Source organism: Amblyraja radiata, chromosome 10, assembly GCF_010909765.2.
Source record: "Amblyraja radiata isolate CabotCenter1 chromosome 10, sAmbRad1.1.pri, whole genome shotgun sequence".
NCBI lineage: Eukaryota > Metazoa > Chordata > Chondrichthyes > Rajiformes > Rajidae > Amblyraja > Amblyraja radiata.
Window position 1 is genome coordinate 35860511 of NC_045965.1, and position 13599 is coordinate 35874109.

General features: G+C 41.1%; 1 protein-coding gene across 5 annotated transcripts in view; it reads left to right on the top strand.

Moving 5' to 3' along the window:
• The window catches only part of patj (PATJ crumbs cell polarity complex component), a 226801-nt gene that overhangs the window by 11352 nt on the left and 201850 nt on the right, over window positions 1–13599 (top strand). For all 5 annotated transcript variants that reach the window (XM_033028540.1, XM_033028544.1, XM_033028542.1 and 2 more), the window contains exons 6-7: window positions 1946–2144; window positions 10936–11064. In XM_033028540.1, the coding sequence (XP_032884431.1) occupies window positions 1946–2144; window positions 10936–11064 (328 nt within the window). The remainder of the gene's footprint in view (window positions 1–1945; window positions 2145–10935; window positions 11065–13599) is intronic.

A 13599-nucleotide genomic window follows, 5' to 3' on the forward strand; every position in this document is an offset into this window, starting at 1 on the left:
AGACATTGAAAACTCTATAGCAGTTGGGTGAGCAAGGACATCGAGCGCAGCCTCCAGCAGCTGCACAGAATGGCATTTACTGTGTAGGTAACCAACAGCAATGGGCTGGGTGCCACCATGACGCTGGGCCATAAAGCTGGAAAGGAGGCTAAACAATAAATGCATATCCCCTTAGGCCAAGATCAGAAGATGTTTGCAGTGACTGGAGATGAGAGAGAGTGTTGACTCTTTGTGTGCTGTCCCAGAAGTTCTACTATTTTCCACTACAAACGTACCATTCTTAAGTTGTGCGTGTTTGTACTCGTATTGAATTATTTGACTGGATAGCACCCAAAACAATTTTTCACTATCTCGATACATGTGACAATAATAAATTAAACTGAACTTCGCTCTCTGATAAGGAAAGGCTCATAGAAGTCAGAGGACATTTCACACTTTAGAAGCCATGTCAACAAAGACATCAGTGATGAAATTCACTATCACCTTCAATGTGCAATCATGAGCCTTTTGGTCAATTGAAGAAAAGATGTTTGAAGATCAAGACTTTACCCCTGGCATATAGCTCATTGTCCAGCAGGCAGTTATGATCCCCGCCCTCTGTTTCTAGGAGCTGGAATACCTATAGCATGCAGCTCACGGCATTTGAACGATACTATCAATATAGTATTTGGAGAATATTCCAAATCCACCAGAAGAATAAGTGGACCAATGTCATGATGTTGTTTACTGGCCTGATTTGGACTTGAAAAAGTGATACTATTCCAAGCTCTATCATAGAAACATAGAAAATAGGTGCAGGAGTAGGCCATTCAGCCCATTCAAACCATTCAAGCCATTTGGACCATTCAAGCCATTCGGGCCATTCAAGCCATTCGGCCCATTCAATAAGATCATGGCTGATCATCCAAAATCAGTACCCTGTTCCGGCTTTTTCCCCATATCCATTGATTCCCTTAGCCCTAAGAGCTAAATCCAACTCTCTCTTGAATGTTGTCATGGGAAGAGATAGAGAAAAAGATTTAAGGATGTGCTTGAATTCTTGGAAAAAATACAGAGGGGGATCTAATTGAAACTTACCAGATAGCGCAAGGCTTGGATAGAGTGGATGTGGAGAGTAGATTCAATGGGTCGAATAGCCTAATTCTGCTTCTATGTCTTTTGATTTTACAATCTTTTGATTTCTGAACTAATTTTATGGTGTACTTTGATAAATTAATTCAGAGCATGTGGCCCATGATTAGACTGTACATTGGTTTGGAGGCCCAAAAGAAAATAAGTGCGTCTAACAGCGATGTTACACTGTTGGAATATGTATGGTTCTCTAAGATCTTGGAACACGATATGAGTTGTGCAGAGAACATTTGTATTTCTGAACTGTTGGAAGAGTATTTAATAGATTGTTTTGATGGTGAAGAACATTTTGTTGAATATGTTGATGTCATAAGGTTTATTGTGAAATAAAATATCTATTTCATTCTTAAATCCTACATTCAATGAGTTCAACCTGTATTAGATTGGCTTGTTTATCCAACTCCATGACATTTTCTTCACACCACTATTGAGGCACATGCCTTCAACCTTCCATTCACAATCCTAAAGTTTCCTTTTTTTGCTTGTTGTCTTTATTCTCAGTAGGCTTCTGCCATTGGACAGCTTTATAATATTAGTGGTGCTTTATAAATACAAGTTGCTGTTTGGTATTTTATCATATACTTTGTGTGGATTGCTTTTAAAGTGATTGAACATACTCAAGAATACCAATGACTTTGAATGTCAGTTAAGGCTAAAATGAAAGTTTGAATTGCTTTGGTTTAATTCCACACTAAAACTCCTTAATTAATGGCTGCACATCAATTTTAGTTTTTCTCTAAAGAAAATAGATCCTGTTATGGAATTGATCGTACTTTATCTGACAGTTTGGTTATTTTGTTTGTTTTGCTCATAGGGATGGCAGGTTACAAGAAAATGATCAGATTTTGGCCTTGAATCATACACCATTAGATGAGAACGTTTCTCACCAAGAAGCTATTTCAATGCTCCAGCAGACCAAAGGATCAGTGCATTTGGTAGTTGCCAAAGGATTCCTAAACGGGGCATATGCCAAACCAGTGGACATGGCAACCTTACCTTTTGCTTCAGAATCAGTAAGTTCTGATTGGTGCTACAGAAATCACAATAAAGTTCTTAACTTTGACGTTGAGATGCTAGTCTTTTGTAAGCATGGTGAAGTATTTAGTAAACTCTTCTGCTTTCTGTAATTTCTTTAACAATTAAAGGGCCTGTCCCACTTACGTGTCCTTGGCCGTGGTCGCGTTGAGGCTCACAGGCATCGTATGGCCGCGCGGGGCCGGTCCCACTGAGAAGCGCGGAGGGGTATGGAGTTGTGAGCGACATCGCGCAGGGCTCCGAAATATTTGTAGCGAACAAAATCTTTGGCTCGCCAACGGCGTGTCGCGGAACTGACGGCCAAAGTGGGACAGGCCCAAGACCCTGGCGTGACGCAACGTCTCACCTTCAACAGCAGCAAACGATCGCCAAACTCGGTCTGGGGCTCACGGCAGTTGCGGTCCGGATCCGACCCCACTTCTACTCCCAGAGCGGGGCCAAGAAAATTGAAGATAGACATAAAATGCTGGAGTAACTCAGTGGGACCTGCAGCATCTCTGGAGAGAAGCAATGGGTGACGTTTCAGGTCAAGACCCTTCTTTCAGACTGAACAAGAGTCTCGACACAAAACATCACCCATTCCTTCTCTCCAGAGATGTTCAATATGGCGCAGTGTATTCTTTTGAACTTCTGCAGGTTTATGGTAGAGAGAATTCTGATTGGTTGTATCACGGCCTGATTCAGTAACTTGAGTGGCCAAGAAGAATGAAACTACAAAGCGTGGCCCATCATAGGTACCGACCTCCCCTCCATCAAAGGAATCTATAGGAAGTGCTGCGTTAAAGAGACAGCCAATATCATCGAAGACCCACATCACCCTGGCACGCTCTCAATTTGCTAATACCATCAGTAAGACTGTGCAAGAGCCTGCAGACGGTGACCACCACATTCGAGAACCATTTCACTCCAGTAAATATCAGGTTCTTGCACATTGCACAACACTAATCTCAGCAACTATAATCTTCTATGGACCGTGGGTTGGTTGCCCTGCGGACTTAGGGTTTTTGCTTGAACTCTTATGGTTAACTCGAATTAGTAGGCCCCCCTCGGTCATGACTGACCATGGGTGATGCATCCTAGGTGTTGGCTGCTTGCTCCAAACCTCGACTTGAGCAGCGCCGCTTGTGGCTGAAGAGACCAATGTGGGAGTGACAGTCTCTGTCGCAACGATCACATTTATGTGTGGTCTCTGGTTTGTTGAAGTTGCTACGCTCCTTTCTGCGTGCCCGCTTGTCTGCCGTTGCGTCAACAGTTTCTCTTCCCCCGTTTTGAGATGTTGGTTCAGAGTACCTCTCCACCTCGTGCGGTCAGCTGCAAGGCTCTCCCAAGACTCCACATCGATGTTGAGCGCCTTCATATCTCTCTTGCAGACATCCTTGTAACGTAGCTGGGGGCGGCCAATGGTTCTCCTCCCAGATGTCAGCTCTCCATAGCTCTCTTTTGGAATACGGCCATCTTCCATGCGGTGGACATGGCCCAGCCACTGCAGTCTGCGCTGCCTGAGTACAGTGTACATACTTAAGGCCAGAGCGAGACAGGATCTCAGCGTTGGACACTCTGTCTTGCCAGGATATGCCCAGGATACGGCGGATGCTTCTCAGGTGGAAGGTGTTGAGTCTTCTCTCCTGCCTGGCATATGTAGTCCATGTCTCACTGTCATAAAGCAGCGTGCTGTTGACACAGGCGTTGTAGACTGTTATCTTTGTCTTCACTGTCAGCTTTGGGTTGGTCCACACTCGAGTTGTGAGGTGAGCGAGAGTTGTAGCTGCCCGATCCTCTTATCAATCTCTGTGTCCAAGGAGAGGTGGTCGGTGATGTGGAGCCGAGGTACGTGAACTGATGGACGGCATTGAGTTCGTAGTCATCGATGGTGATGACAGGCGGCACCTCTGTATCCTGCTCCAAGACGTTCGTCTTCTTCAGGCTGATGATCAGCCCGAAGTCCTTGCATGCCCAATAGAAGCGGTCCATCAGTAACTAATTTCTGCTGGGTGTGGGACACAACTGCAGCGTCGTCGGCAAACAACATGTCTCAGATGAGAGCTTCACGTACTTTTGTCTTTGCTCTGAGGCAGGTGAGGTTGAAGAGCCTGCCATCTGATCTAGTACGCAGGTAGATCCTCTCTGTTGCACTGCCGAAAGCATGTTTCAGCAGCAGCGCAAAGAAAATCCCAAAGAATGTGGGAGTGAGGGCGCAGCCTTGTTTGACGCCACTGCGGATATCGTAGGGCTTCGAGAAGCTGTAATTCAACTGCACTCTTTCCTTCGTGTTGATGTGGGAGGATTCTATCATGCGCTGCAGTTTTTGTGGGCCACCTCTGATGACGAGTTTGAACGCCTTGGTGAGGTCAATGAAAGCAACATACAGAGGCATCCGCTGTTCTCTGCACTTCTCCTGGAGCTGGCGAAGAGAGAAGACCATGTCTACTGTTGACCTTCCAGCTCGGATACCGCACTGTGACTCTGGGTAGACACGTTCTGCCAGCTTCTGCAGGCGGATCAAGATGACCCGAGCAAAGACCTTGCCGACGACGTTGTTGTACAGGGCAATGATCGTGAACTAGAATTATGGTTATTAATTTATGAAAATATTATCTGTGTGTTATTGTGTTTAAGACCCTGTTAAGCTGCAACAAGGCGTGGCGCAGTGTTAGAGTTGCTGCTTTACAGTCCCATAGACTCAGGTTTGATCCTCGCACTACGGGTGCTGTCGGGGCGGAGTTTGTACGTTCTTACTGTGACCGCGTGGGTTTTCTCCAGGTACTCCACTTTCCTCCCACACTCGAAAGACATGCAAATTTGTAGGTTAAGTGGTTTCAGTAAAATTGTAAATTGGCTCTAATGTGTAGGATAGTGCTTGTGTACGGGATGATCGCTGGTCAGTACGGACTCAGTGAGCTAAAGTGCCTGTTTCCGCGCTGTAAGTCTAACATAATTTTTTCTGTTGTCGGTACATATGACAGCTAAATACTCTCTCTCATTTGACTCTCCTAACCGAGACAAGATTAAGGAGAAGTTAAAAAAAAAAATTTAATTCAAGGATGAGGCTGTGGATGTTGCTGACAATTTTGATATTTATTTCCATCCCTAATTGTACCAGAAGCGTATAAGGGCCAAACACATCTGTGGATCTTGTGTCACATAGAAGCCAAATTCTGAAAGGATGGATGTTTTCCTTTCATGAAGGACATTAATCTAGTAGATAATTTCCTTACAATCCAAAAAAAACAAACTGATGGAAGATATCATTGGGTAAATGAAGTGAAGAAATTGCCGACGTTTTTAGTTGATGCCCCGTATCAGAACTGGGCATGTAGAGAGTGACTATCTTCTCTCCACACTTTTAGTGCTGATGCAAGGTCTCAATAAATAAGAAAATCCACCATCCATCCATTGAACTTGCTTTATTCGCTGAGTTCCTCCAGCAGTTTGGTTTTTGATCCATATTCCAGCATCTGCAGTCTCTTGTGTCTCCACATTTTTATGAATTGTGTCGGGTTCAGTGGTGTGTCAGCAGGGAACAAAGTTAGCAGCTTCAAATTCCTGGACGCTAACATCTCGAAGGTTCAAAGGTGTACTTATTGTCACATGTGCAAAGCACCTACATGTGGCTATCATCAAAGATTCCCACCACCTATGACATTCCTCACTGCTCTGTCCAGCTGGAGGAACAGACAACAGCTATTTTCTTACACCTATCAGGTCACTGAACTGACCTGCACAACTCGAATTCTATGTCAGCAATGGAAAAGGACAGACTCATTCCTGTACTAAGGTAGATTAGTTTTCTAATCCCATATTTCTGTACTAATGTTTTTTCTTTCCATTTCTTTTCCTTTACATTGTCTTGTAGAATTTAAGTAATTTATGTATAATTTATATATTTTTTGCATGCTGCCTGGGTCTATGTGCTTGTGATGCTGCTGCAAGAAAGTTTTTCTTTGTACCTGTACCTTACCGTGCTTGTGCATATGATAATAAACTCGACTTGGCTTGACTAGTTTCATGTTTATGTTATTGTCGAGCCACTGAACCTTGTAACTGGTGCAATCAGAAAGAATGTAATCCATGAAATCTTAAACATTATATAGGGCATTAATTTCAAAATGTATGTTGAATATCACAAATCTCAGCAATCTTTTTACTACTTTACAAATTTCCTAGAAAGGCTTAATTCTTTATCCGAGCCTAATCTTGAAATCCTATCTGATCACCACAACATATTCTCCCTGGTGCTTGCTCTTGCTTTCAATAGATATCACTAGGAAGTCCTGATGTGATTATTATCGTTTTCTGTGTTCCTTTTAGCCAGACTAAAGTAATTTGTCTAACATGGAGTGAGAATGAAATCTAGGAGATGTCTTCAACTAAATACTATAAAGTAGGAAGTGATGGCTTTTATTGCCCAATTTGCAGTCTATTCTTTAGCCTGACTCTGGAACTGAAATGCCCTATTTTGCAGCATTGACACCACTGTATAACTCAGGGTGAATTTCCAATTGAGTATCTGCTTCATTTTCCAGACTACTGTAATCTCTGTGATTTCATCCCTTTTCCTCCACAATTCGTCAGTTGCTGAAACATTCAACCATTGTTGCCTTATGACTGACCTGTATTACTGATCCTCTGCCTGAACCCCCATCTTTCACTACCCATAAAATGTGGTAATCCAAAACTTTGCTGTCTCTACTGGTTTGTTTCCTACCTCAAAGATAGGAGTTTCTCTACAAACATAGGCAACTCTTACTCTTCCCCAGCTATCCTTGGCTGCGGGGTTCCACAAGGCTCCATTCTAGGCCCCATTTTCTTCTCTCTGTATATGCTCCCCCAAGGCCGTCATTCAAAGGCACGGCATTTCCTTCCACTGCTATGCAGATGATACACAGCTCTATCTCCCTCTGAAACCCAACAACCGATCAAATCTACTCAGCCTTATGCACTGCCTCGAGGATATAAAGTGTTGGATGGCGCAGAACTTCCTCCAACTAAACGAGAGCAAGTCTGAGGTCATCCTACTCGGCCCCTCGGATGCCATCAAAACAGGCAGCCTTGGAAGCCTAACCTCCTTACTCAAACCGCGCGTCAAAAACCTTGGCGTGATATTTGACTCCGCATTGAAGTTTGACAAACAAGTAAATGCTGTGGTAAAAACTAGCTTCTTCAAGCTTCGCACGAATTCCTCCAATTCCAATTCGACGAGCTTGAAAAGATCATCCACGCATTTATCTCCTCCAGCCTTGATTACTGCAACTCCCTATACACTGGCATCAGCCAATCTTCCCTGTCCCGCCTGCAACTGGTCCAAAACACCGCAGCGAGAATTCTGAAGGGTACCCGTAAAAGGAACCACATCACCCCGATTCTGGCCTCTCTCCACTGGCTCCCATTACGGTACAGAATCAATTTCAAGCTCCTCCTATATGTATACAAAGCCCTTAACGGTCTTGCCCCCACCTATATCAAAAACCTGTTAACACACCATTCTACCTCCAGGTCTCTCAGGTCGGCCGACTTGGGGCTACTGACTATCCCGTGGTCCAGGTTTAAGCTCGGGTGACCGCGCTTTTGCGGTTGCAGCGCCTAGACTGTGGAAGAGCATCCCTATTCTCATCAGAAATGCCCCCTCCATCGACTCCTTATGTCTAGACTTCAAATCTATTTCTACTTACAAGCGTTTCTTGAGGTCCTCTGAGGGAGCGCTGTATGTATGTATTTATGTATGTATTGTTAGATCTATGTACCATTGTATGTAGCACGTTAGTACCTGCACTGATGTAAAGCACGTTGGTCAACGAGAGTTGTTTCTACATGTGCTATAGAAATAAAATTGACTTGACTTGACTTGACTTGTACTCCCATCAGCCTTGATATTCAATGACCAACATGGGGCTTTCAAATGGCTATGACTTTGGCGCTCTATTTATGTTTCCTCTAACCCTGAGGATATACAGTACCCTCCATAATGTTTGGGACAAAGACCCATTATTTATTTAGTTGCCTCTATACTCCACAATTTGAGATTTGTAATAGAAAACCCCATATGTGGTTGAAGTGCACATTGTCAGATATTATGAAAGGCCAGTTGTATACATTTTGGTTTCACCATGTAGAAATTACAGCAGTGTTTATAAATAGTTCCCCCATTTCAGGGCACCATACTGTTTGGGATACACGGCTTCACAGGCATTTGTAATTGCTCAGGTGTGTTTAATTGCCTCCTTTATGCAGGTATAAGAGAACTCTCAGCGTCTAGTCTTTCCTCTAGTCTTTCCATCACCTTTGGAAACTTTTATTGCTGTTTATCAACTTGAGGACCAAAGTTGTGACAATGAAAGTCAAAGAAGCCATTATGAGACTGAGAAACAAGAATAAAACGTTAGGTTTACCAAAGGCTTAGGCTTACCAAAATTAACTGTTTGGAACATCATTAAGAAGAAAGAGAGCACTGGTGATCTTACTAATCGCAAAGGGACTGATAGGCCAAGGAAGACCTCCACAGCTGCTGACAGAAGAGTTCTCTCTATAATAAAGAACAATCCCCAAACACCTGTCCGACAGATCAGAAAAACTCTTCAGGAATCAGGTGTGGATGTGTCAATGACCACTGTCCGCAGAAGACTTCATAAACAGAAATACAGAGGCTACACTGCAAGATGCAAACCACTGGTTAGCCGCAAAAATAGGAAGACCAGGTTACAGCTGGCCAAGAAATACTTAAAAGAGCAACCACAGTTCTGGAATAAGGTCGTGGACAGATGAGATGAAGATTAACTTATATCAGACTGATGGCAAGAGCAAAGTATGGAGGAGAGAAGGAACTGCCCAAGATCCAAAGCACTTCATCTGTGAAACGCAGTGGTGGCGGTGTTATGGCCTGGGCATGTATGGCTGCTGAAGGTACTGGCTCACTTATCTTCATTGATGATACAACTGCTGATGGTAGTAGCATAATGAATTCTAAAGTGTTTCAACACATCCTATCAGCTCAAGTTCAAACAAATGCCTCAAAACTCATTGGCCGGTGGTTCATTCTACAGCGACAATGATCCCAAACATACTGCTAAAGCAACAAAATAATTTTTCAAAGCTAAAAAATGGTCAATTCTTGAGTGGCCAAGTCAATCACCCGATCTGAACCCAATTGAGCATGCCTTTTATATGCTGAAGAGAAAACTGAAGGGGACTAGCCCCCAAAACAAGCATAAGCTAAAGATGGATGTAATATAGCCCTGGCAGAGCATCACCAGAGAAGACACCCAGCAACTGGTGATGTCTGTGAATCGCAGACTTCAAGCAGTCATTGCATGCAAAGGACATGCAACAAAATACTAAACATGGCTACTTTCATTTACAGGACATTGCTGTGTCCCAAACATTATGGTGCCCTGAAATGGGAGGACTATGTATAAACACTACTGTAATTTCTACATGGTGAAACCAAAATATGTAAAAATGGCCTTTATTAAAATCTGACAATGTGCACTTTAACCACATGTGATTTTCTATTACAAATCTCAAATTGTGGAATGAATGAATGAATAAGTTTATTGGCCAGGCATTCACATACAAGGAATTTGCCTTGGTGCTCCGCCCACAAGTGACAACATGACATACAGTGACAGTTAAGAATGATACATAAAACATTAAACCTTAATAATAAAACATAAAACAAAGGCGTACAGAGGCAAATAAATAAATGATGGGTCTTTGTCCCAAACATTATGGAGGGCACTGTACTCTGAATTATTGTATCTTGTGCACATTTGATTTTAATTGTCTTCATTAAACATATCTTCAGTTGGTTGGGCCCTAAACTAAAAGATCTCAGAATCCCCATGACTTTTTCCACTATTTCTGCCTTCAAGATGCTCATTAAAATCAACCTCCTTCCAAATGTTGGTCATTTAACCTATTATCTCCTTATGTGGTTCACTGCCACAATTGTATCTGGTAAAAATGCATTGTGATATTTTACTGTGTTAAAGATAAAATGTAAATTGATGTTGTTACTTTTTTTGCATATGGGATTACAGTCTTTCATTGTTTTTTGATTTAAAGCTGAAAATAATTACATTTTCTGTGTTTGAATTACATAGTACATGTTCATGCTGTGCTGTGCAAGTGGATGATTAGGGGGAAAGTCATTTCTTGAACTGAATCCATGAGACTCAAAGAGAAAAAGCTAATTAACTTCTCTTGATTGTCTCCAGATTTGGGGTTCTATGTTTTTATCTTTTGTATATGTTAGTATACTAGGGGTTTATAATTTATCAAAATGAATAACACTTGACATTCATACCAACAATTGTTATCAAAAGCAGATTGGGATAACATCCATATTTGTTTCATTGGCATCTGTCAAGTCAATCATGGACTGAATAAGCAAGTTGGAATGAACATTGTACTGTAGTACTGAATGCAAATCTGCTCTGGTTTAATCTCTTGATTAACTAGACTATTGATTAACTAGCCCTCTTAACTAATGTCTTGATTAACTAGCCCTCGATAAACTATCAAATTATATTATTTCAATAAACAACATGCAGCTCCTCGAACACAAATTTCTGTATCATTGTATGAATATTATTGTTGTACCTTTGGATGACGCAGACTTAGCTTTTAGCATAAATAGAAGCTAACTATTATTTTTCTGTAATTTAGTAAGAACAACTGACACAAATAATTTGGATAAATAATTGCTCTTGAGGTCTATCAACAGTCGACCACTTATTTAAAGATTGACTTTGACTTGTTGTCCATTCTTCCTAGACACAGTGGGGACCTATGGAAGAAATTGAATTGGTCAGTGATGGATCAGGCTTAGGATTTGGAATTGTAGGAGCAAAGCCGACTGGAGTAATTGTGAAAACCGTCGTCCCTGGAGGATTAGCTGATCAGGTAATTTTTTTCAAATGTATTATCACAGAGGTCTGAGTACGTATGATTATACACTATTATTGTCCATCGTAGAAAGGATCTTGAATTATTAGGTGGAGTAAATCATTTGTTTAAGCTAGATTTAATCTACAATGATCACTGGGGACACCGCCGTGAGGGAGGTGGGGAGAACGATGGACAATGGGGGGGGACGGGACAAAGGACAATGGGGACCCGGCATGGGGGACCTGTTGGTTTGGGGTGGTGGGGGGGGGACAAAAGGGGGGGTCAGCGTGCTTTGTGGGTGGCTGCTATTTGTATACATTGTGTATGCAAGGAAAGAATCTCACTGTGCCTAGTCACATGTAACAATAAAGTATTCCTATTCCTAATTGTTATTTTGATTAATAAGTCAAAGCCAATAGAATATTTTTAATTTAATTAGAGTCTGAAGAAGGGTCTTGACCTGAAACATCACCCATCCCTTTTCTCCAGAGATGCTGCCTGACCCGCTGAGTTACTCCAGCACATTGTGCCTATCCTTGGTATAAAACAACATCTGCAGTTCTTTGCCTCTACTCTTTAATTATTACATTTATTACATATTTATTACATATTACATTTAGATTGAAAAGCTGGAAAATATTTAATCATATTTTTATTTTTACAATAGACAATAGACAATAGGTGCAGGAGTAGGCCATTTGGCCCTTCGAGCCAGCATCGCCATTCAATGTGATCATGGCTGATCATCCCCAATCAGTACCCCGTTCCTACCTTCTCCCCATATCCCCTGACTCCATTATTTTTAAGAGCCCTATCTAGCTCTCCTTGAAAGCATCCAGAGAACCTGCCTCCACCGCCCTCTGAGGCAGAGAATTTCACAGACTCACCACTCTCTGTGAGAAAAAGTGTTTCCTCGTCTCCGTTCTAAATGGCTTACTCCTTATTCTTAAACTGTGGCCCTTGGTTCTGGAATCCCCCAACATCGTGAACATGTTTCCTGCCTGTAGCGTGTCCAAGCCCTTAACAATCTTATGGACCAATGGAACAATCTTAATTTTACCAAATTATAAGTCCGTAAATGATTTCCTATTGTCAACTTTTAGATTCTTGTATACCCAGAGGTAGTCAAATAGTACTTAATCAACAGGGAACTGATGAGCAATCTAATTATTTTCCCTCAATTTATTGCAAGAATGTTATTTGAATAGTATAGATAACGTCTAACAAACTGATAAACTGAATTTTCTTAGAATTGTGTTCATATGTTAATACATATCTTGATCTTGTGCGTACAAAGATGATTGTGATAAATTGGGATGCTGCTGCCAGTTCTGCTTTTTACTTTATTGTCTTGTTTGCCCATTTGTTTACTCCTGATTAAGTGTCAACATTCTTTTGAGTGTTACTTCAATAAACACATGTTCAATTTTTAATTGGGAAAACGTGAAGTTATGGGAGTTATATGGAAATATGATATGTGTTCTTCCCATCCAGATTTTGAATTATGATTGTTTTCATTGATACTTCTTTTGGTCTTTCCTTGTAATATTAAGTTATATAATTCGATCATTTTCTATAAGTGTAATTTTCTCTTTTTTTGCTTGATGGAAATTTTTATTTAATTTAGCTAAGGACAACAAGCACAACAATTCATTGTATGAGCAGATTTGCAGAGATTAGGTACCAGGAAGCTCATTTAAATATTTCAAATATGGTTAGGTATCACATTTAACAAAAATATATATATATATTTTGTTATGTTTTGCTACTAGTTAGGGGATTCATATTGGATATAAACAACATTGACGGGGCGAATGCCAAGATTCTTTCTTACTCAGCCTGATTAGTCTGTATTAGTAAACCATAACATCACAACAGAAATAATAGTAAGGCTGGCAGCTTTTCAATGAAAACCAATCATCAACTTCCATTGATAGCATTTATAAATGTAAAGGTGGAAATGTTAATGTTGCTGCTTGTGATGTGACGTGTGTCCAAAAGCCTCATGGAAACTGTTAACCATCCAGCCCCATGTGGTGTGAAATTGCCATACTTCATAGATGAGCACTAAACATGTCAGAAAAAGTCAAGGATTTCAAGTTAGAGCTTTCCCTTTTATGGTACTGCATTTAACATCTTAAAACTGTTAATTACTTGACTGAAAAAAAAACCACACTGTGACTGAAAATGTAGTGTTTTCCAAATGCAGTGTTTTATTCCTGAAGATCATAATTAATATTGCCGGTGCTGATTAATTTCTTGGTTCAGACTCTCCACCCTTTATGATTTTTTATAGTAATTAGTTGATATACAGTTCCTTGGACAAGTCCCAGAAACAGTTTAGATGCTGTTTTACTTTTTGTTTTATTATAATGCTGCAAAATACCTTGGAATTACTCTAGGCAAATACAGCAAACAGCTGGTATCACTTATTTGTCACTGAGAGCAAGATCTTATCCATTGTCTTAATCAGTTTTGATTTTGCAAGAGAAAAATAAAAATTGGAGTTTTTAACTTGATTGCGTTGTAATTGTCAGTTGCTACTCATAG